The sequence below is a fragment of the Nesoenas mayeri genome (genome assembly GCF_963082525.1).
Source record: "Nesoenas mayeri genome assembly, chromosome: 3".
Lineage (NCBI taxonomy): Eukaryota > Metazoa > Chordata > Aves > Columbiformes > Columbidae > Nesoenas > Nesoenas mayeri.
Window position 1 is genome coordinate 69,241,361 of NC_137544.1, and position 13,087 is coordinate 69,254,447.

Sequence of the window (13,087 nt, forward strand, 5' to 3'; positions counted from 1 at the left end):
AATCACTAATCTCCTAATAAACTAATAACTAATCTCCTTTTCAAAGTGGATAGGTCCAAGTATTCTGTATATTTTTTAACAAAGTAGTCAGAGAACAACTCTGCCTTTTCTTTTTAAATTTCTCCTAGGCAACCTACTGCTGGGTAAGTACAAATGCACTATGCTCCCCTAAATATCACAAATATTTTTGTCCTTGGTTTTATTTTTCATTAGTTTACCAAGATGTTAACTCTCCAGATACGGAAGATGAACTTGAACAGTGTACTGCCTTTGAATAAATCTCTCTCTATGCAAAAGTAAGGGTATGCTTTGTTCCCAGTGAGAACTGCCAGCATGCTTCTGGAATACAGAACAGATCAGGACCCAGAAACAGTCAGAACACATGCTATTGATGTTCATGGACTCCTGGGACCACAGGAGACTCAGATTTTTTCATAATGCAGGAGCCTATGTACCTTGTTGCAGGAATATTGAGGGAATACTGTGAGGTAGGAGTGAAAGCTCTTAGATACAACTTAAAGTGCTTAACACCGGTATTGAATACTGATAATCTTCATGGGGTGGTGCAGTTGTAGCAACAGTTCTTAAATGTGTAGTACCACAAAGAAGTCAGAACTTTATACTAGTGCTTATTACTTATTGAGCGCCATGGATTCTCTCCTTCAAATTCATGCATGGAGATACTTTGTGAAGGAGGAAGGAGGCAACTCAGACTCCTTTTTTACAGAGAGTTTGTGAAAAGGTCTGTCTCCAAAGCAGAGAGAGATAAAGAAGGCAGTTACTTGGCACTGTCATACTAGACTTTCTTGGAGAGAAAGAGTCCACCAGCAAGCTTTGAAGCTGTTGGTATTTGAAGTGACATTCTCAGCCCTACAGGAAGGTCAGATAAAGGTATGTGTGCAGAGAGCTCTGGTGGTCAACAGTCAACAGTCAGCTCTCTGCAGTTAAAGAAAAATAAATACGATATTTCATTGCTCCCAGACTTACTGGGGACATGTAGGGCTCTTGATTCTGTAGGTATGCTGTTATTGCTAATAGATACCTTGTGGTGCTTCCCTTTGGTGATGTGCTTAGCTGTATGCGATATGCCTGAGGGTTATCAGTGGTTCACCACCAAAGTTAAGAGCTGAATGCTTTCCAGCAAATCCTAAAAAGTATCACACATTTTGAGGCTTCATGGAAAAGCTTACAGCTCTTTGGAGGAGGGAAAGACATTTGAGTGCCTGAATTGTGATTATTAACTGTCACAGTCAACCAATGTAGACAAATGTTTTTGTGTTTCACTAGTATTATCAGAACGAGATGGTTCCTGTCTCTGATGCCTGACACCTTGAGAGGCACAGGACACCAGGGCAGACATGTGATGGTATCTGCAGCACCTTCTCCAGTGTCCAGTGACTTCAACCCTAGGATCTCCTGAGCTAGTTTGGGGTGTCTTTTTTAACTTTTTCCATAAAGCAGCCCTTTATGGTTTTCTTTTATGAATTTGTTCAACTGCTATTTGGCTCAAGTACAATTCTAGAGTCTACAGCAACCACTGTCTGAAAACTCATCTACACATTCTGTGCAGAAGTACCCTATCTTGGCTATTTTGAACTCACCACCTGGTATTTGCCTTTGATGCAGCAGATGAAGAATGACTATGCTGGTTCAGACTAAAGTTTTTAGTTTCATAACCAAACAGAAGCTGGATAACAAACTACCCATGTTTACAACAGCTGCTGAGATTTCCTCAGAAATGAGACCTTTTTATAGATCATCAGCATGAAATTTATTTATGTGAATGGAACAACCAAAACAATGCAATTTTAAGCTTGTTTTTGCAAGAAAGAACGCTGTGCATTTGCACTGTGTATCCCGCATTCAACATCCCCTTAGTAATTTCTGCCCTTTTTGGCCCATATTAACTCCCTTTTCTGAGCTGAAGCAGTCTCAAAACCAATTAAGTATGTATACCATAAATCATAATTTTGTTGGAGTCTGAAGTTAATCTCTTTGAAGGAAAAAAAAAAAACCGAACAAAACAGTATAACCTCAACATTAATTTAGCCTGTGTGCCCTACCATTAGCCCCTCAGCACCCAGATGGGCCAGCCTGTCTGCCAGCCAGCCAGCCCACCAGGCCTGTTCTGAGTCAGTGACAGTATTTGGTGATATGTTTCAGCTGTTAATAAGAGAAATGGAGGGAAATAGAAGGCAATATGGAAGATATTGTTAAGAAGAGTTACTGATGGAGAGGAGAAGAACTAGAAACACTGTGGGAATTCAGTTCAGAGAGCACACAAAGACCAGATGAGATTACTGCTATAGGACAGAAGGAGGGCAGACATAAAGAACAGGACAGAAATCCATGGGAAGTCAGGCTTCATTAGTTTTGTTCGTAATGGAGTAACTTCCTTACTATCAGAATATACATTTTTGACTAGAAATAAAATATTTACAAGCTACAAATAAAATATTAGAAAAAAAAAAATCAGCAAATATTTTACAGAAAAGTGATCACCTCTCAGTTTACTAATAAATTTAATTTTAATGAAATATTTTAGTTTACTTTCTCAGATTCTGCTATGGAAAAGAAAACCTGTCTATGCACAGATACCTTTCTCTTGCTATGAAGTGAGGGTCAGGTTACTTCTATCTGTAGGACAGTGTGGCTTTTTTATATGAGTGTTACATAGTGGAAATAAATTACAGATGTTTTAATGGGCAAAGAAAAGAAAGGGTGAAGCAGATTAATGGACAATTTTAAGACTCATCAATTTTCCTTAAAATTTGTTTTCTGCCATAATGTTTTCCTGTGAATTTTCTGATTATTCAGCTGATCAGAAAAACTGGCTTTGAGAAAAAAAAAATAGTAAAAATGTATTCTTATTTTCATTAAAATGTAATGGTTACTTATTTATTACAAGTCATATTACAAACTTGGGCACCCTTGTCAGCCTCAGTACAGCCATCAAAATGCGAAAAAGGAACAAGTTGCCCTTCAACAGAACAGAACTAAGTTGAGAGGAGGTCGTGCAACCAGTGCCAGACATACTCCCATCAGAGATGAAATTTATGTCTGTACAGTTTGGGGTTAACACTTTTCACTGGTGATTTATACACTAAAAAACAAAACAAAAAGCCCACAAAGAACACAAAGACAAATTTTTGCCAGTGCACAGATTGAAAGAGGAAAATAATTGTCAGGTTACCCGTGCAGTTCTTCTGGAAGTTGGGATTCTCCAGTGGGTGCCCCGGAATGCGACACTGAAACCTGTGCTGCCAGAACTCAGGAAACCAGGGGTTGCGGGTGTTGGTGTCCAGACGCAGCTTCAGATAGTAGTCATCAAACGACAAGACCTCTGGAGACTGCAGTTTGATAGTGATGCCCCCATTTGCTTCAGGTTCATAACCTTCAATGACTTCATCTCTGTCTGCCCAACCGTCACTGAAACAAGGCAAAAAAACACTTATTACACAAAAGCAGGAAGCTTGTCTTGAAAAAGCAACCACTAAAAGGCAGAGCAGCACCCTTGGAATCCAGTGATTAAGGGGGAAATCTACAGGTAAGTCTAAAACACAGGCAGAAAATGAAAGAAGAAAGCACAGTGGTAGAGACTTGTAATGAGCAGTCTGACTGATTTCATGCAGAGTCCCCATTAACTCATCTGGAATGATGAGGATTTATCCTTGGCCCTCTGGAAAGGGTTTTTGGGCATAGTTTCTGGTGTGATGTCTTTATGACTAAAGAGATTCTGCATTATTTAGAGTGTCCTGTAAGGGGTGGAAACTGAAAGAACTAATATTGATGGAAAGGGAACTAAGCCAGATTCCTGGGTGTTTTGCAGAAGAGATCTCAGCACGCATGGATCTCACAGCTAGAAGAGTAATTCAAATCAAGCATCAAGTGAGAAATGCATTGTGTTAGAAGAGAACGGAATAAGAATACATGATAAAGTTGACCAAACTAAAAAGAAAACCATGTGCTTTTCTCACACTGCATGGGATTTGTGATAACCTGACTTTTTTTCTCTCTCTTTTTTTTTTTTTTTTTTTTAACAATGGCTATCTATTTTATTTCTTCGTTTATTCATATAAGAGTTACTTTCAAAACCTTGAAGATAAAACTCTTTCTTGACAACACTGTTTCACAAAAAGTCTAATTTAACACATTTGAACAATGTTCACTGGGTTTAGCCTCCCAGTTTTAGTTTAGTTCTTTTAACAAGTCCATTGATCTAGTGTCTTTGTCTAGTTCTTATTAGATTCCCCTAAGAATAATGCTATTACTGTGCAATTTAAGTGCAAATATAAGTTGGCCATTGCTTCATTTTAATATGCTGGGCATGTCATGAGAGAAATAGATTATTCTGGCACCTCAGACCTAGCTCTATCCCCTCAGAATCAAATCAGCTGCACTGCTACTTTGAAAAAAAGACAGACAAAGCACTTGCAGCAGAAAAGAGCTGAAGAGGAAAAATGTGATTGATGACTAAGAGAGAAGTCTCTGTTTCATCCCAAAGAGTCTTGCATCCCGAACTCCAGGCAGACTGAAAGAAGGTACTCATTAGAACTCATTTACACCCAGCCTGGAGAAGAGTGTTGGGGTGCAGACCATAGCAGTTGAGGGTATCTATGAGACACTCACACAGATGTGCCTGGGGATCCACAATCGAAAACAGACAAAATTTGAAGTAGTAAGCTCTGTCGCAGTCCTAGGTGCAGAGTAACTATGCATTGGGCACACGTGAGCCTTTTGTCTCCAGCCACCAGACTGAACAGCTGCATGGTTTAGTTGCCATTCACATTAACTGCTGCATGTGCTGTAGGCACCTAGAAAAAAGTGGCAGGTCTCCATGGAAATACAGAAATGCCCATATACTGAATGCTTTCCATATGGGACACACAACCCAGGCCTCTATTACAGGAAGTTATTTAAGACACAGGACGTCTGGTAGCACAGTGACTGTGATCCCTTTCACCTGAGCCTGGGGAAAAAAGCTATACTTTAAGAGAGCACTACATGGCAGCTTTGAGCCAGGATTTCTTCTTTTTTTCACCCGTTACCAGAACCATGCAGTAGAACTGCCAAAAAATTTCTGAGCTTACAAGCCACTGACAAATATCTTCATATAGCCAAGCAGCATGAGATAAGTGAGGATGCATGTTGCATCACACACATGGTAGAAAGTGGAGGGTAGGGGGAGGTACAGGGAGAAGGTTACAAGAGGGAGTCAGTGATGGCTGAAAGGTCCCACTGTGGAACAGGGGTGGGCATGATGCAGTACCCCAAAGTGACTCTGCCAGGCTGCAGGTGACAGCACCTGCTGGGTAGCTTCTTCCCGCAGCCAGCAATGTGAGTTACTCAGATCCTGCCCTTCTACCAATACAGCCCAAAAGATAACCACATGGCACAGCCTTGGCCTGACAGCTGCTCTTAAATTGCCATAGGAGTGCACAAAGTTCAAAAGCTATGATTTGTCCCTCTCTTCTCCCTGCCTCTCTAGAATATCTTGAGTTTTGGAGAGGGAAAGAAGCCACAGCTCCTTCTCTCTGCATCCCCACACTCCTCACTTGCCCATGCACTGAGGCCATCTACTAAAATGCACCCTGGCTGCCTCAAGATCACAGTTTAGATAACCTTACAAAGGTAAAACCAGGTGAATGAACTGTCTGGATTTCACATAATTCACATAAACCAGCACCAGAGGGAATAAAAAGGCACAATCTTTGTTTCTTATTATGTGGGGGAAAAACAAGCAAGAGGTCACTCTTACAGCATAATTAATTGAGTCCTAATTGCATGATTACTTCATTATTTGTCAGAATGTTTATGGCTTGCAAAATGTAGACTCAAGCAGAAACATTAGTGAGTCCAAAAGATAAGTAAACCAGGCCATTTTTTACAAAGTTTCTAGAAAGGAGGAAGTTTCTCTACTGCTTGGATTCCTACCAGACAAACATTAGAGTGATTTATTTCCTCCCCTCTGTAAGTTTGGCTTGGAAAATTGCCACGTTCAGTCTGAAGACAAAGCAAAGCAATTCTGCAAAGGCAAGAGAAAGTGTATTTCAAGTGGTCTGAAGGTAGCTGGTGGAAAAGTTCCCCTAAATCGGAACACAGATTGTCATCTAATGTTTCTTTGTCACTTTCTGGCCTCAAATGTTTTTTGTTCTCTCTTCCAACTCCTCAAATTGTTAAATGTCTGATAAGTTTTGTATGCAGCAAAATGTGAAGAAAAGACACTGGAATCAGAGAAAGAAGATCATTTGTGCTGAAGTTCATATGGGAGCTTTGCTCTACTTTCACTAAAACCAAGGAAACAAAAAGGAGTCTTCTGATCTCTTAGGGGACCCCTGCCATCCTAGTGGCTGCAGGCTGGCTGTGCTGAAAGGTGTCCTAAGGGGACCATACAGGCCTACCAGCAGCTGTGGGAGGATTATCAGAGACCTAAGATCTTGTTATAAGGTCTGCCTATATTCCCTTTTACTCTATGTGTGTGTATATTGTGTGTATATATATATATAATATATATATATATTCCCTTTTACTCTATGTGTATGTGTGTATATATATATATATATATAAGTGAAAAAGTAAAAATATAGAAAAGTAAAAAAAGATTGTCCAGGAACTAACTGTGTATCTTTAGTGCCCTATGAATAAATGGATAGTGTTCCAGAATACTACGGTAAAAAGACATTTCTAACACTGAGCAACAGCACAATACTGAAGTCCAGATGACAGTGTGTGTGTCAGTGACAGAAGCACAAGATCAATAGCTGATTCAACAAAAAATGACATCTCATTAAAAATGGCAGCCCATGCTATTATTTTCTTGTCAGAATCGAGTACTTTCCACCAACTTTCCATCTTTTATCCTGCTGAGTAGCAAGTAGCACAACACTTAGCACTCTTTGCAAAAACATCTTCCTATGTGTTTTTACTGCAGTTTTCAGGAGGTGGCCCAATATCTATAACCCAAACTGCCTTCCCTAATGAGTGTTCATTGTACATTTTTTGTGACTTTCTGGCCTTGAAACATGTCGAGTATCTTGTTCAACAGTTGATCTGAAGCTCTATGAGGGGGAGAGAAACACTGAGGGAGAGGCAACCGCGTGGGGGTCAAACCAGCAACCACTTTGTTTGCTCTTTGGAGAGAAAGAACCAACTGGTTTGTTACAGTTTTGTGGTGTTTATCACAGCCAAAATGGTCACCAATATTCTGCAAACTACTCTCAGTGCAAGTCCCAGTCTGGTGGTTGGCATTCATGATGCCAAACCCAAATTTCAGCATTCAATCACAAACAAATACCAAGCAGAAAGGGAAAAAGTCCAGAGCTATCTTCATCTAGCTTCAGAAGTCCTATTTCCTGTTACCAGAGGCTGAGTTTGAAGAAACAAAGCTTTTTTTTTTTTTCTTAACCAGTTTACTATTCTGATAATGTGTGACAATGGACATTTCTGAATCATAGCTTCAGCATCTTAGTTTCTCTGTATTTTCTGAACTGCAAACACATGAATTCCTGTGACTGAAATACCAGAAGAAATGTAATGGATTTCCAATTTCCTCTCCTCTTCCAAACATGAACACTGTCAGCTGCTTTTCACAAGGGCTGATGAGACAACCAGCAATCAGGCTTTCTATTTTCATCTCCTCGGGACTTAACTCTTAACCTATGCAGCAGCACCTCTGCTTCCCTGCACAGCACTCAGAGCATTCCTATTACAGATGTTTTTTTCAAATAAGCAAACACACAAAAAGAAAACATGCTGTTGTTTATGAAGACTACTTGCCCTGCGATTATTGTAGGAGGTAGCAAGCTTTCATGGATAAACAAAATGAAACATTTGTCAGTCGTGGACACTGACTGGCAATTTGATCCTTGCACCCTTATAAGGCCTGATCTGATGGACGAAATCTGTAGAGGGCAACTGATTTACACTTCTCTGTCTGGAGGGCTGCATCATTGGCAGATTTGTCACTCACTTTCCATGAGCTAAGATGAAGTCTTCTTCAGAAATTTGCATTCATGTTAAGGTTTTTTTAATGCTGTATTGGCCAAGTCATAAAATATTTGAGAGAATGTAAGAGCAAAACACCCTTTATAAAGGTGTAATTAATTATTTTTTGCAATAATCTTTCTGCCCACAGCAGATATTCTTGTCAATATAAAAATGAATAAATCAATCATATTTATATATATATATATATATATTTTTTTTTAATTTTTTTTTATTTTTTTTTTGGACAGGTTCTGTTCCTGTGCTAGTGGATATTTTTATCCACTTTGAAAACAATGTTACACATAGCTATACATATGTAAATTGGAAACATTACTTTCAAACTTTCAACCTTCACAGAGGTTCCCTGCAGATATCACATTCAGGTGGGGTAGCTGGGCCCCAGGTGACCATAAATGACACACAAAACATCAAAGCCTATATTCTTGCTTTTCTCTCCTTTCCACAGAACTAAGTCCCATATTAATATACTTCCTTTCTCATGTCAATATACATCCCCACAGAGCACATTTCTGAATGCCTTCTTACCACTGCTCTCAAGGCTGCCAGCTTGCCTGCTGTTGTGTTAAACTTCAAATAGATGTAAATATGAGGACAGCACCACTCAAAGAATTCGACATTCAGTAAAGTGCCATTCCATTTTTTTTATTTATCTCAATATCTTTATTTTTAAGGATAATTTTTATATGCCAGATTATATCAATAAAAGGCTGGACATTTAATGTGCAAAGTGCGTTTTGCAAAACCATCTTTCTGTGTGGTGGTCAGATACCGCTTATTTAGAGGCACAGACCCTGCTTATTTAGGGGCATTTGAGAATGCTACAAACCCCAGATAGTGTTAAGGGGAGTTTAAATAATTTGTCATTTGGTTCTGATAAATGCCAGTGTTCTGGATTTCCAGAGCTGGTCAGACCTGGAAGCCTGCAAATTCAACCTTCTCTTTTTGTAAAAGTCTTTTCTGACAGTGCCCCACTGGAAAATGCAGCATGGATTCTCCAGCCTGTATGCAGGAGTTGTATGACTGTGACAGCCTCCTGCCTGCTCTTCTGGCACAATGGATGGATACTTGGAGATCAGCATAAGGCCAGCCCAGAAAGTACCTCTATGGCAGGTGAAATGATTTCATTAGCAGCTCTATCAAAAAAATCAGTGTTGCTACTTGATTATGAGCACAAGTGGCAGGATAAAGCCTGGAGTAATTTGCAAACAGTACTGTAGCTGGTTACTTACCTGCCCTCTTCTGGGGGTAGACTTAAAAAAAAATATATTTATTTCACCAGCCTGATGTACTGGAAAGAAAAAACACAATTAGCTATTGTGAAGGACGGTGGACTATTCTCTGGCAATAAGGAACTCGACCCAATATATTCAGTGTCTGTGTAACACATGCCTCAGACAGAAGCTGCCATGTAAAGAAAATTGAAACTGTTCAATATTCACAAGTCAGCAACTGGCAAAGTGACTTTCCTCCTTAGGCTCATGCATTATCAGTCAATCGCAGTGGTCACCAATGTCAGCTGAAAGGTTCTGATTGTTATTGTTAATGAGCATCACTTCAAACATGAGGAAAGAAAAGGCCATTTTTGCACTCATTAATTCTGTTAATTCATTAGTACTATATACTTGCACTGAAGGGTGGGAAAGTGTTCCTCAGTGGCTGAACTATGAATTGTTAAAAAGCACAGTTCCGCTTTTACATTTGTGACATGTCCTGGAAATCATAGGAGATTAGTCCTATGTCTACAGATAAGCCTGTATCTATCTCAGTGCTGGCAAAGCCCAGTCTGAAAGGCTGTATACTCTCATGCTATAACCAGAGGCTTGCTAAGCACTGACTGACCTCCTTAAAACCAGAAGAATCAAAGTCACTAAAACTTGTCAGCTGAAAGAAAGAAAAAAAAAAAAAAAAAGAAAAGAGGGTTTCTAGGCCAGTAGTTTTGCTCCTGCAGTCATAGATGGAGGTAGGCAGGAGTCATCACCTTCCTAAGCTGCCTGTCTTTAGCAGCAGGCATCACAAGATGCTGTGAGATTTGTACCTATTCCCTTTCCCTGCAAACTAACCTGTGCTCAAATGTATTATATAATACCTTGAATTCCTGCCTTTAGATTCCTCTGAGTTGATGACCTTCATAGGTCAGTCCTGACTCAAATCAGCTGAAAACATCATGGGAATATCAGTTCTGAGAACTGGAAGCAGGAGCAGAAAACCACTAAAACTCCTTCTGAGAGAGCAATGGAATATAAGAGGGAGAGAGAAGACTGCTGCCTTGACAATCTCCCACACACACAAAAGAAAGCATTTGGTGCCAGACTGTGCAGTTACTGATTTTAGACTCACAACTAACACAGCACTACTATGCCACTGTGGCTTGTAATCCTGCCACAGACTACAGAATGAAGAGTAGATCAAACCTGGTCAGAACTTGGGCTGGACATCTCTAGAGACTATCAGCACGGCTCAGAAAGAGACTGGTATGATTTATGAGTTAACACCACTCCCCTTGAGAAACCTGCATATAGCCATCATGGTTTGAACTCTAATGTCCTACAGGAGGTGCTATTTTTCAAAAGAAATTGAAACATGAAGTCTAAAACTAATTCCCAAGACCACTTCTTGCAAGTGCTTTGCCATATATCTTAGTAAATTTTCTGTTCATGCCAGGTTTGCTTTCATACCATCGCGTATACAACTTCTCACTTGCTGTTCTTGATTACTGAAAGCATACAGTCACTGTAGCATATTAATTCTCGTAGTTTATGCAAGCACAAATTGTTGGTAAGGGCTTCCAATTTTTATTTAGTGAATCAGTGGGTTTCTTTTGAATGAGTGACACTGTACAGAACCTAAGTTGGTAAATGATAGGTCATAATGTTTCAAATTATTATCATTTGCTTTTGTGTGAATTTTCAGGGTTTTTGCATCATTCACATAAAAAATGTAGATTATAACCTCATGGACCATGATGGATTGTATTTTGCAAATATGTATTTAGGAAGGTTTTAATTATTGTATGTGGTGCATATATTTGCATGCAATTTACATAATGTAATTTAACTGCCTATCATGCAGGCGTTATCTTGGGGAGTCTTTGCTTTGAAGGTTCTTGACACAGTTGGCATGTGCAGTTTTTCGTAAATGTAGTTGCTGTTTTCATGCAGGAAACGTTTTACCATTCTCTAAGGGTGCACAATGGTGCATATCTTGGAAAATCAGCAACCACACATGTATTCTCCAAGGCAATAGTTGAATTTTCAAGAGGTGCACACACACTTTCACCCCAGACTGTCAGGAGGATTGAATCCTTGCTCTGCATATTTGAAATTCACAACACAGGGCATCATGAAAATGCAATATCTTTTCCAAAGGAAAGCATGCATGTAAGGAGGAGGAGAGTATCCAGTTTTAAACAAACACACTTGGATGTGGCTCTGAGGAACCTGATCTAGTTGAAGATGTCCCTGCTCATTTTAAGGGAGTTGGGCTAGATGACCTTTAAACATCCCTTCCAACTCAAACTATTCTATGATTCCATGAAATAGGGAGCCTTAATCTTAGCATTGTTCCTCATATAAAGTGCTTCTTGGCTTCCCGTATGTGCAGCCAAAAAGATTTTTGCCATCTTATTAATACACATAAAACTGGAAATCTTTTATCTTTGCTTCTCTGTACCAGTTCCTGAGGATTTTTATTTATCCTCTTGTTGATGCCATGCTGCAAATTATGTGCAAGAAGACTGAATGGAAGTAAAAGATAGTTCCTGCCATGGAGAGCTCAACTGTAGTCTCTTTTCAGGGAGGATAGTTAGAAAGAAATATTCTTGTTAGAACTTCCATTCTGTATGGAAGTCTTAGAGATTGAGGTCTTTTCTGTGCAGCCATGTAAAGGCATAAAGGAGAACAGAATGCTTCCTAGACCTGCTACAGCCAACTACAAACTACTCAAGTCTCAGGGCGAGATCTGAAGGACTGGAGAGATACCATATGGAGAGGAAACCGGCTAGAAATACACAAAAAGGTACACGTATACATACAGGAAAGAGAACAGGTAAAGACATGGCCCTCTCTGATCTTTGCTGCTCCAGCAGAGCTTGCTGGATGCTTGGATGTGAACATTTTTGTGCTTCCTAAAAGATTAATTCATAGATGTCTTCCTTAAACAAAGCAGAAAAAGCAACAGCACATTTCCTTTCTTGTCTCCTTGCTTTGCTTGATGAGATGCTGAGGAACAGGGAAATAAAGAAATATCTTAGAGTTACATTCCCCTCTGTTTTTGCACGAACTGTGCTGACCTCAGAAGTACCTTGAATTCTAACATTTAGATTTCTCCAAGATACTGACTTTCATAGGATCATCCAGAACTTTTTTTCAGTGGCTTATTTTATGTGATTCCCTCAAGTCATCCTTTACTGTAACTATCTCATATGATAATGCTTAAGAGAAATACAGAGTTCACAGGCCATTTTTCAAAGGAAATAATATTTCAAATATGCACTTCTAAAGAGGACATTCTACATCTCTCAGCAGGTTGCTATTACTGATTTGCATATATCCTATTTCCATACCTGTACGAGATTTCTGGAATGCTATTTCCACACTCATGCTTGAAAACTAAACATTTATACACATATTTATGCAGGAACTGCTCATCGATTTGATAGCCCTTCAGTGAAACCATGTCTGCAGAGGAACTGGTAGCCATAGATAAGAGCATGCTATCCATTCCATATCAAAGCATATTAACATGGGCTTCAAAACATCAGATCTAATAAATGGAAAACAAAAGGTAAAATATTATTAATACTGTGATAAAAACAAAAAAATCTGAAGCTATTAATCAAAGTTAACACATATGAGACTATTTCCTTAAACAGCCGTTTCTGTCTGTACCAAAGCTATTTTAAATTTGGCCATACCTGCCATTCTTTCTTTTTTGCTTTCTGTGGATACTTGAACATTCAGATTACTATGAATGTTTATACAGGAGATATTTTCCACTCAAATGTTAATAAATTGTTATTTCAAATTACATATTGATATGGAAAGTATCCAGTTCATACTGTGCTAGTGAGTCACTTAAGTAC

At 39.2% G+C, this 13,087-nt stretch overlaps 1 protein-coding gene across 2 annotated transcripts in view; it reads right to left on the reverse strand.

Annotated features, from left to right (window-relative positions):
• GRM1 (glutamate metabotropic receptor 1) overlaps positions 1-13,087 on the reverse strand; it is a gene marked incomplete at both ends in the record, with an annotated part of 180,613 nt that overhangs the window by 64,253 nt on the left and 103,273 nt on the right. For both annotated transcript variants that reach the window (XM_080341807.1, XM_080341808.1), the window contains one exon: positions 3,194-3,429. In XM_080341807.1, coding sequence (XP_080197933.1) covers positions 3,194-3,429 — 236 coding nt within the window. The remainder of the gene's footprint in view (positions 1-3,193; positions 3,430-13,087) is intronic.